General features: G+C 36.4%; 1 protein-coding gene across 1 annotated transcript in view; it reads right to left on the bottom strand.

Annotated features, from left to right (window-relative positions):
* The window catches only part of jak2b (Janus kinase 2b), a 38,147-nt gene that overhangs the window by 14,341 nt on the left and 6,190 nt on the right, over window positions 1–17,616 (bottom strand). Inside the window, exons 2-5 of the mRNA XM_051894233.1 lie at window positions 9,614–9,857; window positions 7,166–7,289; window positions 6,930–7,047; window positions 2,636–2,781 (exon numbers count right to left, since the gene is read on the bottom strand). Coding sequence (XP_051750193.1) covers window positions 2,636–2,781; window positions 6,930–7,047; window positions 7,166–7,289; window positions 9,614–9,818 — 593 coding nt within the window. The 5' untranslated portion in view covers window positions 9,819–9,857. The remainder of the gene's footprint in view (window positions 1–2,635; window positions 2,782–6,929; window positions 7,048–7,165; window positions 7,290–9,613; window positions 9,858–17,616) is intronic.

Below are 17,616 nucleotides of genomic sequence, written 5' to 3'. Positions count from 1 at the left end.
ACACATTAAAATAATTGAACACAAATAAATTATTGAAGTATGTAAAATTGCGCTTTTAACGTAATTTACGTCACGCAGTTAGATGATCTTAGAAGTCAGGAGTTTGTCACACTGAGCATCTACAATGGCGCAAGCACCTGAAAGCCTGGTAGGCGGTAATTTCTATTCTAATCCTTTAAGCGATCAGATCATTTTAAGCCGCTAAAATCGGAGCAAGTTTTGTCTAATGATCCAGTAAGTGAATTCATTCAAACAATCAGTCCAAAACAGCACTAATGTAAAGAAAATAGGGGTGGAACAGTTCAGATTTCTCACGGTTCGATTTGTATCACGGTTTTAGGGTCACGGTTTCGGTACAGTTCGGTATGTGATATGTTCAGTAAAAAAAATAGGACAATTGTCAAATAAAAAATAAAAACAAATAATCTAACTACAAGAAACAGCACAAATAAATACATGAGAGCTAAGATACAAATTAAATAAACAATGCTTTACAGGTTTTCAGGTATCTAACAGCTTTCAGGTACAGAAATTGAATAAAGCAATTTAAAATAACACTTCATATAAACTTCTTTGAATAATGAAATAAAGTTGAAACATTATTGAAGTTACAAAAGCTATTCAGTCAAGAGTGATTTCTTTGTCCTTTGTCGTTTGATGGGTAAACAATATCGATTTCTCGATTTTAATCGATTCTCATTTTTACGAACCGATATCGATTCTTAAATCTTAAGAATGATCCAGTAAGCGAATTCTGTTTTCAGTTGATGAATGAACATAACATGTAGTGCGCCTCCCATCCAATAAATCGCAATAATCTTTGTGCTAAATTACTTTTGATATGAAGCAAAGTCTCAGATTTCAAATGACGTCCATCTTATTATGAGATTCAAAAAATAAATACCGTTTTGGCGCTGTTTAATGTGACGTGACATATCGCTTTAGCGCCTCAGTTAAAGAGAAGCGGCAGCACGGAGCGCATGTGAACATCCTCTCCTCCGCTTTAATACCAGTTACAGCGCGAAATAAACATGACTAAACATCTGAAGGTATGTTAAAATATACAGTACAACTTACCGAAATCCCTATCATGTCTTGTGTAATAACTCAATCAGTGTTTCAACCTCGGAAAGCCGTCAATAAAACAGCTTGTAAATAATGTCACATAACGTCACATTTACCTCAGAAAAACATATTCAGTGAACATAAACTCATCAGTCAGCTAGAAAAGTGAACTCTAGAAAGCAGCTTTCTGATAAATATAGCTATGCACCATTACATATTCATTGTAATGTTCTTCAATATTTAATGCATGTTTAAATAAATCAGTTATGACAGCCACGATATAAATACACCCCCCCCCCCCCAAAAAAAAACACGAATTGGAGTAGAAATATGATTATGTAATTCTAAACTTTATTTATTAAAAACATAACTGAGTGTAATTTAAGTGTTTGTATATAAATAAGTTAATTTTCGCAAGCATGTGAATAGAAATCGAATCGAATCATGAAAATTGTGTCAATACCCAACCCTGTTAAAAACACATAGAGCAGGAATATTAGACTGCTGTCCCTTTAAGACATAATTCAAAGATCCAGTACACTGATACTGATACACATGCATTGTCTGTCTCGTTTTTCTCCTAAGACACAACCTACTATGTTTGTTAGGATACTTGCTAAGATGGGCACGTTGACATAATTTTTGTGTGGATTTGTCCGTTTAGGTGCAAGACTTGAAAGAGAATTTGCGTAAGAGAATTTGCGTAAGAGTATTTGTGCGCTGTGACGTTCTTCGCAGTTTGATACATGCTCTGAACCACTGATTCGAAACAAAAGATTCGTGAAGCTTCGAAGCTTCATGAAGCAGTGTTTTGAAATTGGCCATCACTAGATATTGTTGAATAAAGTCATTATTTTGTTTTTTTTGGTGCACAAAACGTATTCTTGTCACTTCATAACATTAAGGTTCAACCACTGTAGTCACATGAACAGTTTTAAATATGTCTTTAGCAGCTTTCTGGGCATTGAAAGTGTTAATTGTCTTGCTGGCAATGCAGGCCTCACTGAGCCATCGGATTTTATCAAAAATATTTGTTTTCCGAAGATGAACAAAGGTCTTCCAGCAGAATTTTCATTTTTGGGTGAACTAACCCTTTAATCTATTGTCAGCCCTAGTTTTTATATAACTTTGTATGATATTTCAATGTTTTTGGGACATGAGAGCAATGTAACACCATGTTTTTTTGGATATGTACCATGGTAGTTCCATGGCACAGTAAAATACCCTGTTAATAAAATAAATATGGTAATAATAATTCAGTACCATGGTGGTCAGTAAAAGTCAAAATTTTAGACACATCTGACTGATTGCTTCTCACAATCTTAATGGTCGTTTGGTTTCTAAAGTCTTAAACTGAAATGCTCAAAAGTTTGAATTCTTTAAGTTGTGTCTATGACGAATTTGGAGAACTGAGATTGTTGGGAATCAGACAACAAAGCAGGTTTTAAAAAAGTATCAAAATTTGGAGGGCTTACAGAGGCAAATGGGTTCATAACTTTAAATGGCTTCACAGTAGATATATGACACACTGACAGGTCTAAATATCAAGTAGATCATCTCATACTAGTACCTAATGTCACTGTAGATATCCAGTGGAGAGCACTGCTTCTCTTTGGCAGTCCTCATTATGTCCAGCACAGCCATGCCAAGGCACTCCTCCTGAACCTCATGGTCATCGGATAACTTCACCCAGCCATTTACAAAATCACTCCTCCACTGCATACACAAAACAGAAAGGGGAAACCCACATAAGTATGACAGCATGAGAAAATCTGGAGAGATAAGTAAGAGAAAGTTGAATGACATGGTTGTAACTCTCTGGGCACAATGTTTAAACACCGTTTTTTAACAAGAGTTAAGACCGCGTTTAAACCTGAGTGCATTTATTCTATCAAAAATACAGTAAAAAACAGGAGTATTGTGAAACTGTTCTATTGTAGATATTGAATTTTCAGCAGCCATTACGCCAGTATTCGGTGTCACATGATCCGTTAGAAAGGATGCCAGTCGCATTTTTTGACATGATGCACCACAACTGTTTGAGACTATCTACACTGGACACATCAAAGTAAACATTATAAGCATTTTTCTACTGAACGAGTGTATGATGAAATCACATAACGTCACAAAATCCCATTCACTTTGTCGTGTTCATGACCTGTAGTTTTAAAAGCAGCAAATTTTGGCTTACACTTCTGTAACCAAAGCTGAATTTATTTTCCTATGTAACGCACCAGCCATGGTCCCACACTGGCTAAACACCCTCTGGCTGCGCCTGCTTCAGTAGCCATGCCCCAAACTCTCGCTATAGGCTGAGCTGGAAAGAGACAGATAGATCTGTGTAGACCGCTCTCAATGGAGAGAGGCTCAATGTTTACACTTTTGGAGGAGATAAACTCATGAATGGCAAACTAGCAGTCAAGGAACAATAAACTGGGTTAACAGAATGCATTTCAAACATAAAAAAAATCTTACATACTTCACCTTTAACCCAGGGTTAAAAATGGTAGTCAACTATTATGATTTTTTTTTTTTTTAATGTAGAAACTGATATTTGTAGATGACGATCAATATATTTCTGATATAATTAAAACAATTTAATGATAGAAATTTGCTTAATTGGAATGAACACTTATTTAATACAATATTTACTGAAAAAATTAAAATGTCCACTATCTATTTACAGCGCTGTCAAATGGCTAGGCTGTCAAATTAGCCTGGCTAATAACAGCCAACATCTAATAATTACCCTGGGTTAATGATATTAAGTGTCCAATAGAAAGATGTAGTCACCATGAAACTAGGGGTTAACAGAAAACACCATTTATTAAACATAGAATGCCAAACAAGCATCTAGTAAGCAAACATGATGTTTTCACTGTAAACTACCAACTATGACACTGCTGTGCATTAATACGAGTGTGCTAGAGAAAACCACAGCAGATCTAAAGGTAAACATATATTGTGAAAGCATCAGTCATGAACAGAGCAGCCGCAGACTGACTGACAAGTGTACACAAGATGACACTGCAAAGCTGCTGCCTCAACAACGTGTTTAAAAATGACTCCTGTCTGTGTCAGACTTGCACTTTTACAGGACATAAACCCATGTAATCCAATAGGGTCAGACAGAGTTCACCTCCAAACACATCACAGCTTAATTTTAAACCCCCATAAGCCTGTTCTTTCCCTGGATGAACTCAACATGATGGTCGTCTGACTCGATGCTTCCACTAAAACACAGCTTCCCCTATGACAATAGTTTCCAAACTTTTTCTATCAGGCCCCCCTTTTGTAGAGAAAATATTTTCAAGCCCCCCACCAACACGCACCCACATAAAGACTCTCTCAGACATGACCTTGCTTGCAAAATTCTACAGGATTTATTTGAAATAAAATAAATTGATATGTAAAATCAATAAATTGATTATAATACAGTACTAAAACTTCAATGGGCTGTTCTTTGCATTTGTGATGTGAAGTCTCTAAGTGGCATCTTATCTTGTTGAGCTTCATACTGTTAAAAGCTAATATTTTGAGGCACGCAACACACTGTGATCACTCTTCATTACCCACCATTGTACTGGTGAATCCGAGGACGAGATATGTCTTTCTGTATTTTCTTGTCTTGAGTCTGGACGCACCAAAGCGAACGTTGCAAATCCTTTTATCATTTGTGCTTTGTGCAGGGATGCAAACAGGTGAGAACATTGCGTGGGGCGGGGGCGGGGGCTCCCCACGGATTTTTTTTTTTTTTTTAATTGCTTTACATGCTCATTTGTAGTTATTTTAAGGGAATTTTTTTATTTTTTATTCTCTTGGCTTTAACAATAAGGGTTTCGCTAAAGTGGCTTCTGATGTCAATCCTAGTCAGGATATTTGCTTTACATGCTTTTTAAATATATATATATATATATATATGTAATAACTCAATACACATGTATGTATGTCCAAAGCTGTAATTTTTCACATAAAAAAAACATTGTTGCCAGATTTTACCAAAATCAACATTTGGTCAAAATCTCATGTTATAATAGATTAAGTGCTATGGAGGCTATTTAAGACAATATTTAATATTTAAGACAATATAACACACTCATAAAGACAGTCTTTGCCGCCATCTAATGGCGTGAAAATGTAACTTCTGTTGCTGTTCATGGTCAGGGACTATTTTTTCAGGCGGAAGGAAGGCTTTTAGAAAAAGTTTACTTATGAAAGTTGCATTGATACATATTTCTGGCTTTAATATTTGTATTGTGTGGTAACCGTTTTATAAAAGCAATAAAGTACTCGAGGCTAGTGCTGTAACGTGAATAAGTCATGGCTGAAGGGGTTCACGTCGTGCCTAACAACGCCCTTCAGCCGTGACTTATTCACGATACAGCACAGCTTCTCGTACCTTATTGCTTACTTGTAAGTTCACAATAAAACACTTTTTCACTGGATCTATGCAAATCCCATAGGTGACCTATTTTGATATCAAAAAGGTGAGTTGTCACTGAAAGGTGAGGAGTTTGCATCTATTTTTGCGTCAGAAGTAGCGCAAGCACTTGGAGTACATCAGAAATGGAACGGGGCATCAGTTTACTGTCAGGGATTTGTCGTGTCATGCCATATCCAGTGTAGCGGGTATTGCAAGTCATCTTGAGGTAATTAAAATTAATATTTTGTGTTCAATTATTTACTTAGGTGGCAAGTAGTAACATAATAAGTGGGATAATTTTACAGTGGGATCTTGTATCACCCTGAAGAGGTTTCTTTTGCATAATCTGCTGACTGTACACTATCCTTTAGCCTTGCTACTCCCCCATTTTTATAACTCTGGCTATAAAGTTTGGATACCACTACCACTATAATGATATTTTTGGATCATTGAAAAAATTGGGTGACAGTGAAAGTAACCTACATTCAAGAATATTTCTTATTTCTCAATCAATAAGGTTAGAATGTAACTTCGGGCTATGATGACTGTGTAAAATATTTGAACAAAGCATGCTGAATATTGGTACCATATTGCTTATCGACTGATATTAAAAAATTTTTTTTTGTCAATATTAGATATTCAATTGTGCTGCCTATTTCCTCTATTTTTACATTTATGCTACCTTTGCCGTCATCTAATGCTCACTTAAAGTATATTTTTATTAATAATTTAATAATAACACTATTAAAATGTAATCTTAAAAATAACTTATTTTATTTTAAATATGACATTTAAAACAATCTTAGTTTTTAGTCATTTATTTTTAAAGTAATTTGACAAAATATTCTAGAATTTAATATCCAGCATTTTGGCTGCATTTTGCGTGGGAAGCTGTCCTAACATGTTCTTCAAAAAATGAAAAACATCTAACTGTCTTTAAGATACCCTTGTGAGAGCGACACTTAAACAACACATGCTATGCAAAGTTACGAATAAAAAAAAAAATCAGATCAATCACCTTCCCTACAGTGACAGTCATCACATACCAGACTGTTGGTGGAAGACAAACGGGCGCCAGAAAACAAGCCCACTCAGTGGAGTCAGAGAGCGGCCAGCATGAGTTTCCTTTATTTATCATTCGTTTAGTAAATAGGGGCCTTTATCCATGCAGATACACAATGGCGTAATTCACATTTAAACATTGTAAAATCCGAAACCAAGACTGTCTGTTCTCTGAGAAGATAATCTAGGCCAAACTGCAATTAAATTATATATGGATGTGCTCAATTACGCAAGATATGCTCAGATTTCAGGCCAAGTGAAGCATAACTGTAAAACACTGTTGCTATGGTGATTCAGTATCCACTGACAGCACAAACAACACTTAATTCACAATGAAAGGTCATTTATTTATTGCAAAGCTGACATGGGGAAGCCTCACCTGAGCAAAGAGGTAAGACATAACATAGTCATCCAGGACAGGACTCTCAGATCCCTTAGTCACTCCATAGCGGTATGCCCGAGACGCTCCACAACTGTACCAGCCGGGAAAATAGTACCTGACAGGAAATATCGCAGTCACTAAACTGCAGGCTACAAAATATTGAGATGGAGAGGACAAAGGCCAAATAATATAAACCAGGTTAATTAAGTGAAAGATGAAGCTCAGTGCATTACCTAATTCTGAATAACAAGCTCTCATTGGCTGCTTCGTCTAAATGGAGAACATGATTGGGTGATAACCAGACCCCTTCATCTTCTCTGTACAGCCCAAACAGGCTGCAGTAGACTGGTGTAACTCCTGTGAGAAACAGATGAACATAAATAGCAGGTGCTAGTAAGACAAGAGAGACAGACACAACATCAGCCCTACTGCCCAAGAGCAGCACGTAAAAAAACAAAGAACGGCAAACACAAATGCAAACAATTTTCACACCAAAACATCCAGTGTAAACTCTAACATCCAGTGTAAGGAAAGCCAGCAACATTACTCCAGTCTTCAGTGTCACATGATCCTTCAAAATAGAATCCTGAAAAAAAAAAAAATGTATCATGGATTCCACAAAAACATTAAAGGGTTAGTTCACCCAAAAATGAAAATTCTGCCATTAATTACTCATCCTCATGTTGTTCCACACCCGTAAGACCTTTGTTCATCTTCGGAACACAAATTAAGATATTTTTGATGAAATCTGAGTGCTTTCTGACTCCTCAATAGACAGCAATTTAACCACTACTTTCAAGTTCCAGAAAGGTACTAAAGACATCGTTAACATAGTCGACGTGACTGCAGTAGTTCAACCTTAATTTTATGATGCGATGAGAATACTTTTCGTGCGCAAAAATGAAACAAAAATAATGACTTTATTCAACAATATCTTCTCTTCTGTGTCATTCTCCTACGCTTTTTACTTCCAGCACTTCCTACATCAGAATGCCGGCTCAGTATTGGCAGATGCTGTTGACGTGAGCAGCACGAAGAATGCGTGTGATGCTGACGCAGGAGCCGGCCAATGAGTCGGCGTTCTGACGTAGAACCTGGAAGTGCTGGATGTAAACAGCATATGAAAATGACACAAAAGAGAAGATATTGTTGAATAAAGTCATTATTTTTGTTTGGTTTATGGGCACAAAAAGTATTCTCGTCACTTCATAAAATGAAGTTTAAACCACTGCAGTCACATGGACTGTTTTAACGATATCTTTAGTATCTTTCTGGACCTTGACAGTGGTGATTAAATTGCTGTCTACTGAGGAGTCAGAGAGCTCTCCGTCTCGGATTTCATCAAAAATATCTTAATTTGTGTTCCAAAGATGAACGACAGTCTTACAGGTGTGGAACGACATGAGTACTTAATGACAGAATTTTCATTTTTGGGTGAACTAACCCTTTAAGCACCACAACTGTTCATAATTTTTTTTTTTTTTTTGAGCACCAAATCAGTATATTACAAGTATTTCTGAAGGATCATGTGAGACTAAAAATGTAGCTTTGCCATCACAGGAATAAATTACATTTTAAAATAATATTTCACAATTTTTACTGCTATATACTATTCATCAAATAAATGCAGCCTTGGTGAGCATAAGAGACTTTTGAACAGTATACATGATTCTACAATCTTATTGGTACAAAAATTTGCTGAGGTTTGTAATAAATTTCATAAGTTAAGTGTAAGCGTACTTCACTAATAAACTTGCACATGTATTTATTAGTTGAGGTCTGATGCAATAAAAATGAATTTTTTGCAGTGCATAGACAAAAAAAAGACAAGGTGTTTCTATAAATTTGTGCAGGACGAATGACATCAATCACAGATGAATTTACTAGCCCGATTACATTATTTTAATAGCAGCCCCATGCTTAGCAGTTGAAAAGCAGTAAAGGAAGTCTGCCTACAAAAGTGTGACATCTTACAATATTATCACACGTCTGTCACCAATGCCCTGTTGGGGACGAGCTGATGGCTCCTGGGCTGATGTTTATCTTTTTTAAACAGTAAACACAGGTGGACTGACAGGATCTGATCTTATATAAGCCATCAATACTGCACCTGAATAATGTGAATCCCCAACATGTCCCCAATAAGGGACTGTTATAATCTGAGTAAGTAATTATCTCAGTAAGTAACAATAATTACTTATATATATATATATATATATATATATAAATATACTGAGGATACTGTGTTATCAATAATAATGGTAGGCTGGTAAACCCTTTTTTTGGGAAATCACTTCAACACTGTGCCCTAAACAGCAGCAACGTGACAAGTTTTCAGTAACAGTCCTATTTTTGTTCACAGTGAAAATGAAAATGTTGCGTGACAGAGCATAATTTTTGTTTAATACACAGCAGTGAGCATCACAATTTTTGATAAATGAAATTTCACAGTGGGCAGGGCTAATCAGTGCAACAAAACAAATATAGACACCAAGCAACCAATAAAAACATGTCGTGTGACGTTTGTCACAGTCAATATGGAAGGGATTTATCGCATTGCATCTGGGTAGAACACAGTACAACATATTATTCTTTATCAGAACATATAATTCATACCCACTTTATAAATTCTAAACACATTTTAGCTTCTTTTCTATCATCACATGATGGGCAAAACTGACCGCACTCCTTGGCAGCATCGATGATGAGCTGTTCGGTGACGTACTCTCCCGGTGGGTAACAGAGAGGGGTGCAGTTAGCATCGCTCCTGCTGCTGTGGTAGAGGTGGATCTTGAGAACGGTGGGCTGCTTTGGACAGAGCTCCTCATGGTGGACGTCACCGTTCCGGCAATGTGGTTCACAGACAGCTGTCTCCATATCCATCATAGAGAGACAAGTGACGAGAGATTAAACAGCAACATTCACCTGGTGGAGGACATGGACAAAGAGAATACATTATCTATTAGGCTTGCTGCGGTAGCTGGTGTTACCAGTGTTCGGCCGTACACCGATTACATTACTTGGCCACCGTGGCACCGCCCCCCATGGTCATTTTTCTTTTTTTATAGAAATGTAAACTGAAAGCATCTGCTCTGCTCCATACAGCTCGAGCTGCAGAGTCGCAGCACAGTGCAGCAGGAGTCGGATTTTACTTATCACATGAGGAGTGTAAGGAGAGATGACTGACAAGACTATGGCGGAGGATTTGGTGATCCTAAGCATCATTGAAAATAACTCATCTCGTAAAATGTGCGAATTTGAAAGTGAAAAGCGAGCGCACATTCAAAAGCAATTTCAATACCCCGCATATTGATAGCGGCTCCCTGATGCCCGCAAATTATAAGCCTATACACATGCATGATCGTGAATTCAAAAGTGAAAGCAAAAAGCAAAGTGCTCAAGATTTTGCTTTTTGTTATCGGTATCAATTAGGGCTGGGAAGATAGATTGATTCTCGATCGACACATGAATCTGGATCGATCCTGATATTTTCTCTCTCAAATCGATTCTGAGCTTAGTTTTAACAGCAGATGGCGCTCTAGGCTAGTTTTTAACTGCACACTCTCAAATGCTCACAAAGAAGACTGCTGGACAGCGCTTGTGCGTTCGGCTGAGTCGTGCAAGTGGTTAAATATACTTGCACCTCGGCTCCGAATGCTTTTATGATGCGAGATTTGTAATTCGCTTCTACCTTTTCGAACTTTATGAATGATTATTTTAGGTTTGTGTAAAGGAAGTGGAAGCAGGCATTGTACGAGTATTTCTAAAGCACATATAGTAGTGCCATCAGATTTGATGTATTGTCCCAGCCCTAGTATCAATGTTGTCGCAAGTTTAATTACCTGTGTAAAACTTTTTTCACCGTGACATACCTATCTACCAACAACAACCAAAACAAAAAAACAAAACAAAAAGAATACAAAGTAGCGCTGCACGATATATATCAGGAACTGATATGTTATTTGGCAAATGAAATATTATTGATGCTGATAGTGGAATTAATGCTAATTTTAATGCTAATTAATGCTAATTTTAACCAATTCCTTGCAGGTTACACTTTACAATAAGGTTTCATTAGTTAACATTAGTAAATGTATTAACTAACATGAACTAACAATGAGCAATTCATTTGTTACAGTATTTATTAATCTTTGTTAATGTTAGTTAATAAAAACATGGTTGTTCATAGTTTGTTTATGTTACTTCACAGTGCATTAACAAATGTTAACAAATACAACTCTTGAGTTTAATAATGTATTAGTAAATGTTGACATTAACATTAACTAAGATTGATAAATGCTGTACTGTTCTTTCTTAATTCATGTTAACTAATGAAGCTTATTGTAAAGTGCCACCAACTTGCTAGCTATGGTAGCTTGTACCATCTTTTTTTTTGTGTGTGTATGACCTAATCAGTTTCATGTGTTCAGCATGTAAGCTTGACCTAAGTTTATTTCAAGGCATGTCATCTTGACAAAGCTACATCTGTATGACCAGGAGTCATTAACACTGAACAATGTGTTCTCACTATTTTTAATTGGTTTATGTGGACATGCGTCAGACAGGCATCTCTGGCCCCTCCACTCTTTTTGAACATGTGTCCTGTGTGAACGGCCACTTACATCTATTTGCGTCTAAGGGTTTTCACATACTTTCATGTGAACAAAAAAAATATATATATATGTTGCTGTATTTATTTATACTCCTTTAATATTTAATAAAATCATGAAATAGAATGTTAATAATGTCAATAATATGTTAATAATAATGTTAATTTTGTCAGCGATTCAAAAAGCAGAAGTTTAGAATTCCTAAATGCTCTAACACCATGATTTTGAATCAAGTGAAAGGTTTTTAATTCTTTATTTGCTCCAGGTAACATCCGATCTGCTTCTGTCTGCTGTACGTATCAAACCATCTAAGAGTCATGTTGTATATATGGTCAAAACACAGAATGTGTGAACATAGCTGCAGAAGAATCTGGTGAATTCTACCAACAACGGTCTCTTACTGGTCTGTGTATGAAGAGTACAACACTGTACTTCCAACCACTGTGTGAACCGTTCACATATTAACAAGCTTACACTGTTTACTTGACATATAGCCTATTGCAATGCCCTGCGTCATCATTTTTATTTCACTTTAGTGTTTCGAGTGAATGTGAATCATTTGGTGTATGATATAGCCAAAAACACAAAACAAAAAAAAACAATCACATCTCTGTATTTTTTGGCTGACGTTAACTGGTAAGAGGAACACAACACACATTCACTCTTCTGAACTTAGTAATTACATTAGTCTACATTGATTACCCCATAACAATAGTGCCATATATAGAATTTTAAATCTACATTTAAGTATTTTAGCGAAATATATATATTTTGGTCAGAATTATTGTGCTATTCTAAGCGCTTCGTCTGTTTGGCGCATATGCGTGCGGCAGAGCTTGCTCGCTGAAGTCTGTGAAGTTTAGTGGAGACTCGCTTGCATAAGGCTCATTGATTCCTGACAGCAAAACGGAATATATTTGCATGACCTTCTAACAATTCCAGATAGAGAATATATTTGTGAAATGTAAGTTATGCACTGAAACCACCACATCTCAAAGGCATTAAACAGCACAGGTATCTGTCAGAGCATCTGACAGGGCAAACCGCGCTAAACTATACACGTTTATTATATTCATGTTTAATCAAAGCATTTGTCTTCTTTTTATTCAGTTACAGCGATATTGTGATGCTCATAGGGGATTTCCTGGAACGACGTGCATTATATTACTTCTGCAAGGAATATTTGGGGTATCTGCTCAAGGGCGCCCTCCGGCATCTAGTATGAAACAGACTCACTCCATGCTCACTCCACCCTATTCTGGGTCAAAATAGGAAAAATAATACTTCCCTATAAAGAACTTTGAGAGAAACATATAATCAACATGTTTGTGTACAGGAGTTTTGTTTTTTTCACAGTGGATGCACAAGGGGAGAGAGATTAAAAAAATAATCGCAATTAGATTTTCTCCAAATCATGTAGTCTTATAATAAATACACGACCACGACAATACATGGTTTATCTGTGTTCTTCAAGCCTTCTTGGGTATTTCCATAATAATAAAGTATATTTATAATACAAAGTATATTTATAATATTTATAATACAAATTTCAAAATAAAAAATTTGAACCAGGGAAGTTTCCAAAATTTGGTTGATTTGACACGGAATGACCCTTCTGCTCTCCTTCTACTCTCTTCTGAACTCTTACCTCTCATCATTAAAGCTCCAGGTGAAGGGTTGCCAGATATCACAAAAAAAAGCTAAACAAGCCCTTAAAGAGGAATATCTGAAGGACAAATAATGTCGAAACTAGAAATGTATCTTGTGTTTTCCTATCAACTCAATTGCATAGAATATACCTGTCCGAGTGCCATAAATATTCCTTTTTTACTTAATTGTCATTTGCACTCAATTTTATTACATTAAATGAAATGAAATTTTTAAAATATTACGTTAACTTGAACCATTTGTGTTGGGACTATGAATCATTTCTGTTGCATTGACTGAAACTGGGCAGTGGATTTCTAGCATAGGGATAGATAAGGAGAGTAAATGCTGAAATTAAGTGCTGTTTAAAGGGTCATGAAACCCCAGAACACATTTTTTGAGCTGTGAACAGATATGTATAGGATGCACATCATTGAAAACACTAAAGGTACTCATTAATTTTATTTATAATTTGAAATTAGTTATTTTTGCATTTTTCAGAGCGATTTCTGTCTTCCGGTTTGAAAAGCAAAGTCGGAACAACGTCACAAAATCTGACGTCATCGTGTACTACCGGCAAGATCCGGAGTGCTGATTGGCTCCAGTATGGGCTGGTCGAACATGCTGACGTCAACAGTTTCTGCATTTATTTATGAGAAAAAGCACATTCAATCCAATCACTGCGCTGTAGTATGCATAAGATTATAATTGCAGTATTGTGCATGAGGAAGTATCACTTCTCTTGCCCCTGTCTCTTGTCATTCAGAGACATGGGTCGTATAGTTGTGTTTGTTTCCTCAGTGCTACAACAAAAATGCGTTTCCCTGCAACGCGACCAGAGCAGAAGTTTGGGTGCATGTGGATTGTTTTGCTGTAATCTACCAGCACAAATGGAAAATATGTTCGCATGAGATCGTATTACAGCGGAGAATTCAAATATCACAAAAGTTCTGTTCATTCTGCGTTCGGACACGCGAGCCATATGTAGCCTATGTTTCCTTCAGCACAGCAAGCACATGAGTGTTGTTTGTATTTTGCCCACGATGCGGTCAGAACTGAAGTTTGAATACGAACACATGAAAAATACAATTGTTATGATATGCACGTGGTATATGATCGGTTTCAGTGCGGAGCTCCGCGATGAGTTTAACAACACTAGCCACGTGGATTATAGCTCATATACAGAATAAAGTATCCGTGTTTAAAGTTTTTATTGACATACTTCACACATTCTCCTGCACCAAACATGAACCAGCACGGTGTATGCACATATTCCATCAAGTCTTCTTCAAATGAATTATATGTGTAAACTGGACACTGATATGTGTATCTGAACGCGATGACACGATTATTCTGATGAACGAAAGACTTAGTTTAATTTTTGTATATTCTCTATGTCTTTATTCCTTCTCTGTTAAACTACGTGTCGTTTATCATGAGACTGTAGTGCTCGTAAACATAATGAAAGTATTATTAGCCTTTTAAATATTCTTTCGCATTTCTCCCTTGTGCTTGAGAGTTTGTTGTCATTTTTCTCCGTGCTCATATTCATTATTCTGTATAATGAGTGTGTTGTAGGTCTGTGTTTCATTGGTTGTACTCTCCCCTCTTCCCCCCCTCTACACTCCCACTTTTCCAGAGCTTTACACAGCCCATTTTTACAGTGATTTTCTAGCTCAGAGGTGTGAACGACCATGCTAAAACAGGGGGGTTTCATGACCCTTTAATGTGTTTTTTAGTAAAGGGAAAGACCTGTTAAAGTTTGTTGTTCAGTTACATTTGACATTTAAAAGAGTTTGTCTTGTCAATTTTTAAGGTTACCATTATGCTGAAGTGTAGACCTTGTGGTTAGGCTGTGGGTGGCTACCTGAAGTAAATCTATGCTGTTCTCAATGAGCTGTAACTGTGCTAATGCCAGTGAAGAGAATATTTTTAATTGATCATTACTTGCATGCTACAAATGTCACACTTTAGCTTGTGCACAAATGTTGTGTTGGCTATTAGTTTTATTAGAAATAAATAAAATAAATTAGTTTGAGGGCCAGCACATCATTTACACAGTCTATATAGTTATCACTTCTACCTCTCTCAATCAAACGATCATGGAACATGTATGTGTGTGTATGACAGCTGCTCACATCCTAAGCACAAGCTCAAATCTTCAATACAATGGTAACCAAAAAAAAAAAAAAAAAAAACATCATTTGATATTCTACAAACTCTTAAATGTTCAAAATAACTAAACATTAAACAACTCTTACAGGTCTTTCCATTTTCTTAAAAACGCATACAACTCATGGAACTCTGCACAAGGACACCAGTCTGAATAGCAACAGCACTGGTTGGATCAACAAGAGTGAAAGGGATGAATTTCTTTGTTCTGTTGAACACAAAGGAAGATATTTGGAAGAATGCCAGTAACCAAACAGATCTCATCCCCCATTTACTTTCATAGTAGGAAGAATAAATAGTCAATGGGGGGACGAGATCTGTTTGGTTACTGACATTCTACCACATATCTTCTTTTGTGTTCAGCAGAACAAAGAAATTCATACAGGTTTAGAACTACTTGAGGGTGAGTAAATGATGACAGAATTTTCATTTTTGGGTGGACTATCCCTTGAATTATGTTCAGGAAACATTCACAGAATACATCAAATGAAATTGGCATGATCTCATTAAATTAGGATGAATTTTACTCATTATCAGTACAATTAACATAGTTTAAGTTCAAATAAATCAGTTCAACTGCACTGTCAGAAAAAAGGGTACAGTTGGGGTACAATGCTTTGGTTGTACCCTCAATGGGGTCCATGTTTGTACCATTTAATCAACAAACAAAGGTACAATGACTTGTGTGACTGAAAGATTGACAGGGGGTAGGTGGTTCAAGACTGCCAAACCATGCAAGTGCATTAAATTCATGCACCTGAGCATTATTTCAAGCTAGACAAATGTTTATATACACATCTTTTGGGCGATTTAAAAAAAAAAAATTTTTTTTACACGCATCAGCCTCTCAAATTCAAAAGTAGCCCGCGCGAGCAGCACGGACGACGGTTGGACGGCCTGATGGTTTCTCAGATCAGACACTGACGATGGATCTTGGATATAATTCACCGAAGATGAAGAATCACAGAAATTGAGAGGTATGTAATTCTTGTTAAATCAGTTGTTATTTATATTCGTATGAAACACCCTGCTATATATTTTGTGTATTTGCCCAACTTTGTCGTGTCCTCCCGCCAAAAAATACGTGACTTGGTAACAAAACCAACGTATTTAAGATTGTTGATGTTATTACATCAGAATTGTTTGAGGTTAGCTTATAGTTTTAACCGATAGGCCTAACGTAAATCTAACTATAACGTTACTTCCGTCTTAACGCGCCGCTTGACCGAAAGCAGTCAGACTCGATTGAACGAAAGATGTTCATCTATAATATATTTACATAGGACAAAAAAGGGTAAAACCAGCGCATTTTGTGTGAACCGACCCTTATATTAATGAAACTTGAGTCTCGACTGTGAAACAGACTTATAAAATCAGACTTTTCAACTAATCTGACCGTGTTCATGTGGTACACGAGAGCCGTGTCGCGCGTACATTTCACGGATGCAGGGGTTGTACTTTTAACGCGTCTCACAATCTGTTTGAAATTGATTTTTTTTTATTTGTATTTTTATTAACTGATAGATACAACGTCATTTTAGTGTTGATGAGATCTAACCTCGAACGCTGATCTGTCCTTGACTGCTTTCAGACTATGAGGTGGATGAGGATGAAGAGAAAATGATCAAACCGGATCAACTTCATGCGACATGGTGGTGTAAACTATAGAAGCAGTGCCACAAATGCTATCAGCAGCCTTTGACTACAGAAATGTAAGTATAAAATTAAGTTTTTTTTCCTTAATATGTACATTGGTAACAATATGAATGTCACTGCCTGCTGTTGTTGTCATTCCCCATTTCACAGAGATCTTCAGACCAGACTCAACAAAGAAACATGAATGCCATTGATTACTCAGTCATGTTGTTCCAAACCTGTACATCTTCGTAACACAAATGTAGATATTTTTAATCTGAGTGATTTCTGTCCCTCTATTCACAGCTATACAACTACCACTTTGATGCTTCAAAATGTTCATAAAAAGACCGTAAAAAATAATCCATATGAATCTAGCAGTTTTATATCATATCAAAATCATATCAATTGAGTCTCTTCAGTAAATTTGGACTAAACCACTTAATTTATATTGAATAGATTTACAATCTCTTTATGAACTCTTTTAGTTCTGTAGCTGTCTATGGAGGGACATAAATTGCTTAGATTTCATTAAAAATATTTTCAAATATATAAAGATGAACGAAAGTCTTATGGGTTTGGAACAACATGACTGTGAGTAAATGACAGAATTTTCATTT

The sequence above is a fragment of the Ctenopharyngodon idella genome, chromosome 5 (genome assembly GCF_019924925.1).
Source record: "Ctenopharyngodon idella isolate HZGC_01 chromosome 5, HZGC01, whole genome shotgun sequence".
NCBI lineage: Eukaryota > Metazoa > Chordata > Actinopteri > Cypriniformes > Xenocyprididae > Ctenopharyngodon > Ctenopharyngodon idella.
Note: the sequence above shows the minus strand (reverse complement) of the source record. Positions and strands in the feature narration are given on the sequence as shown.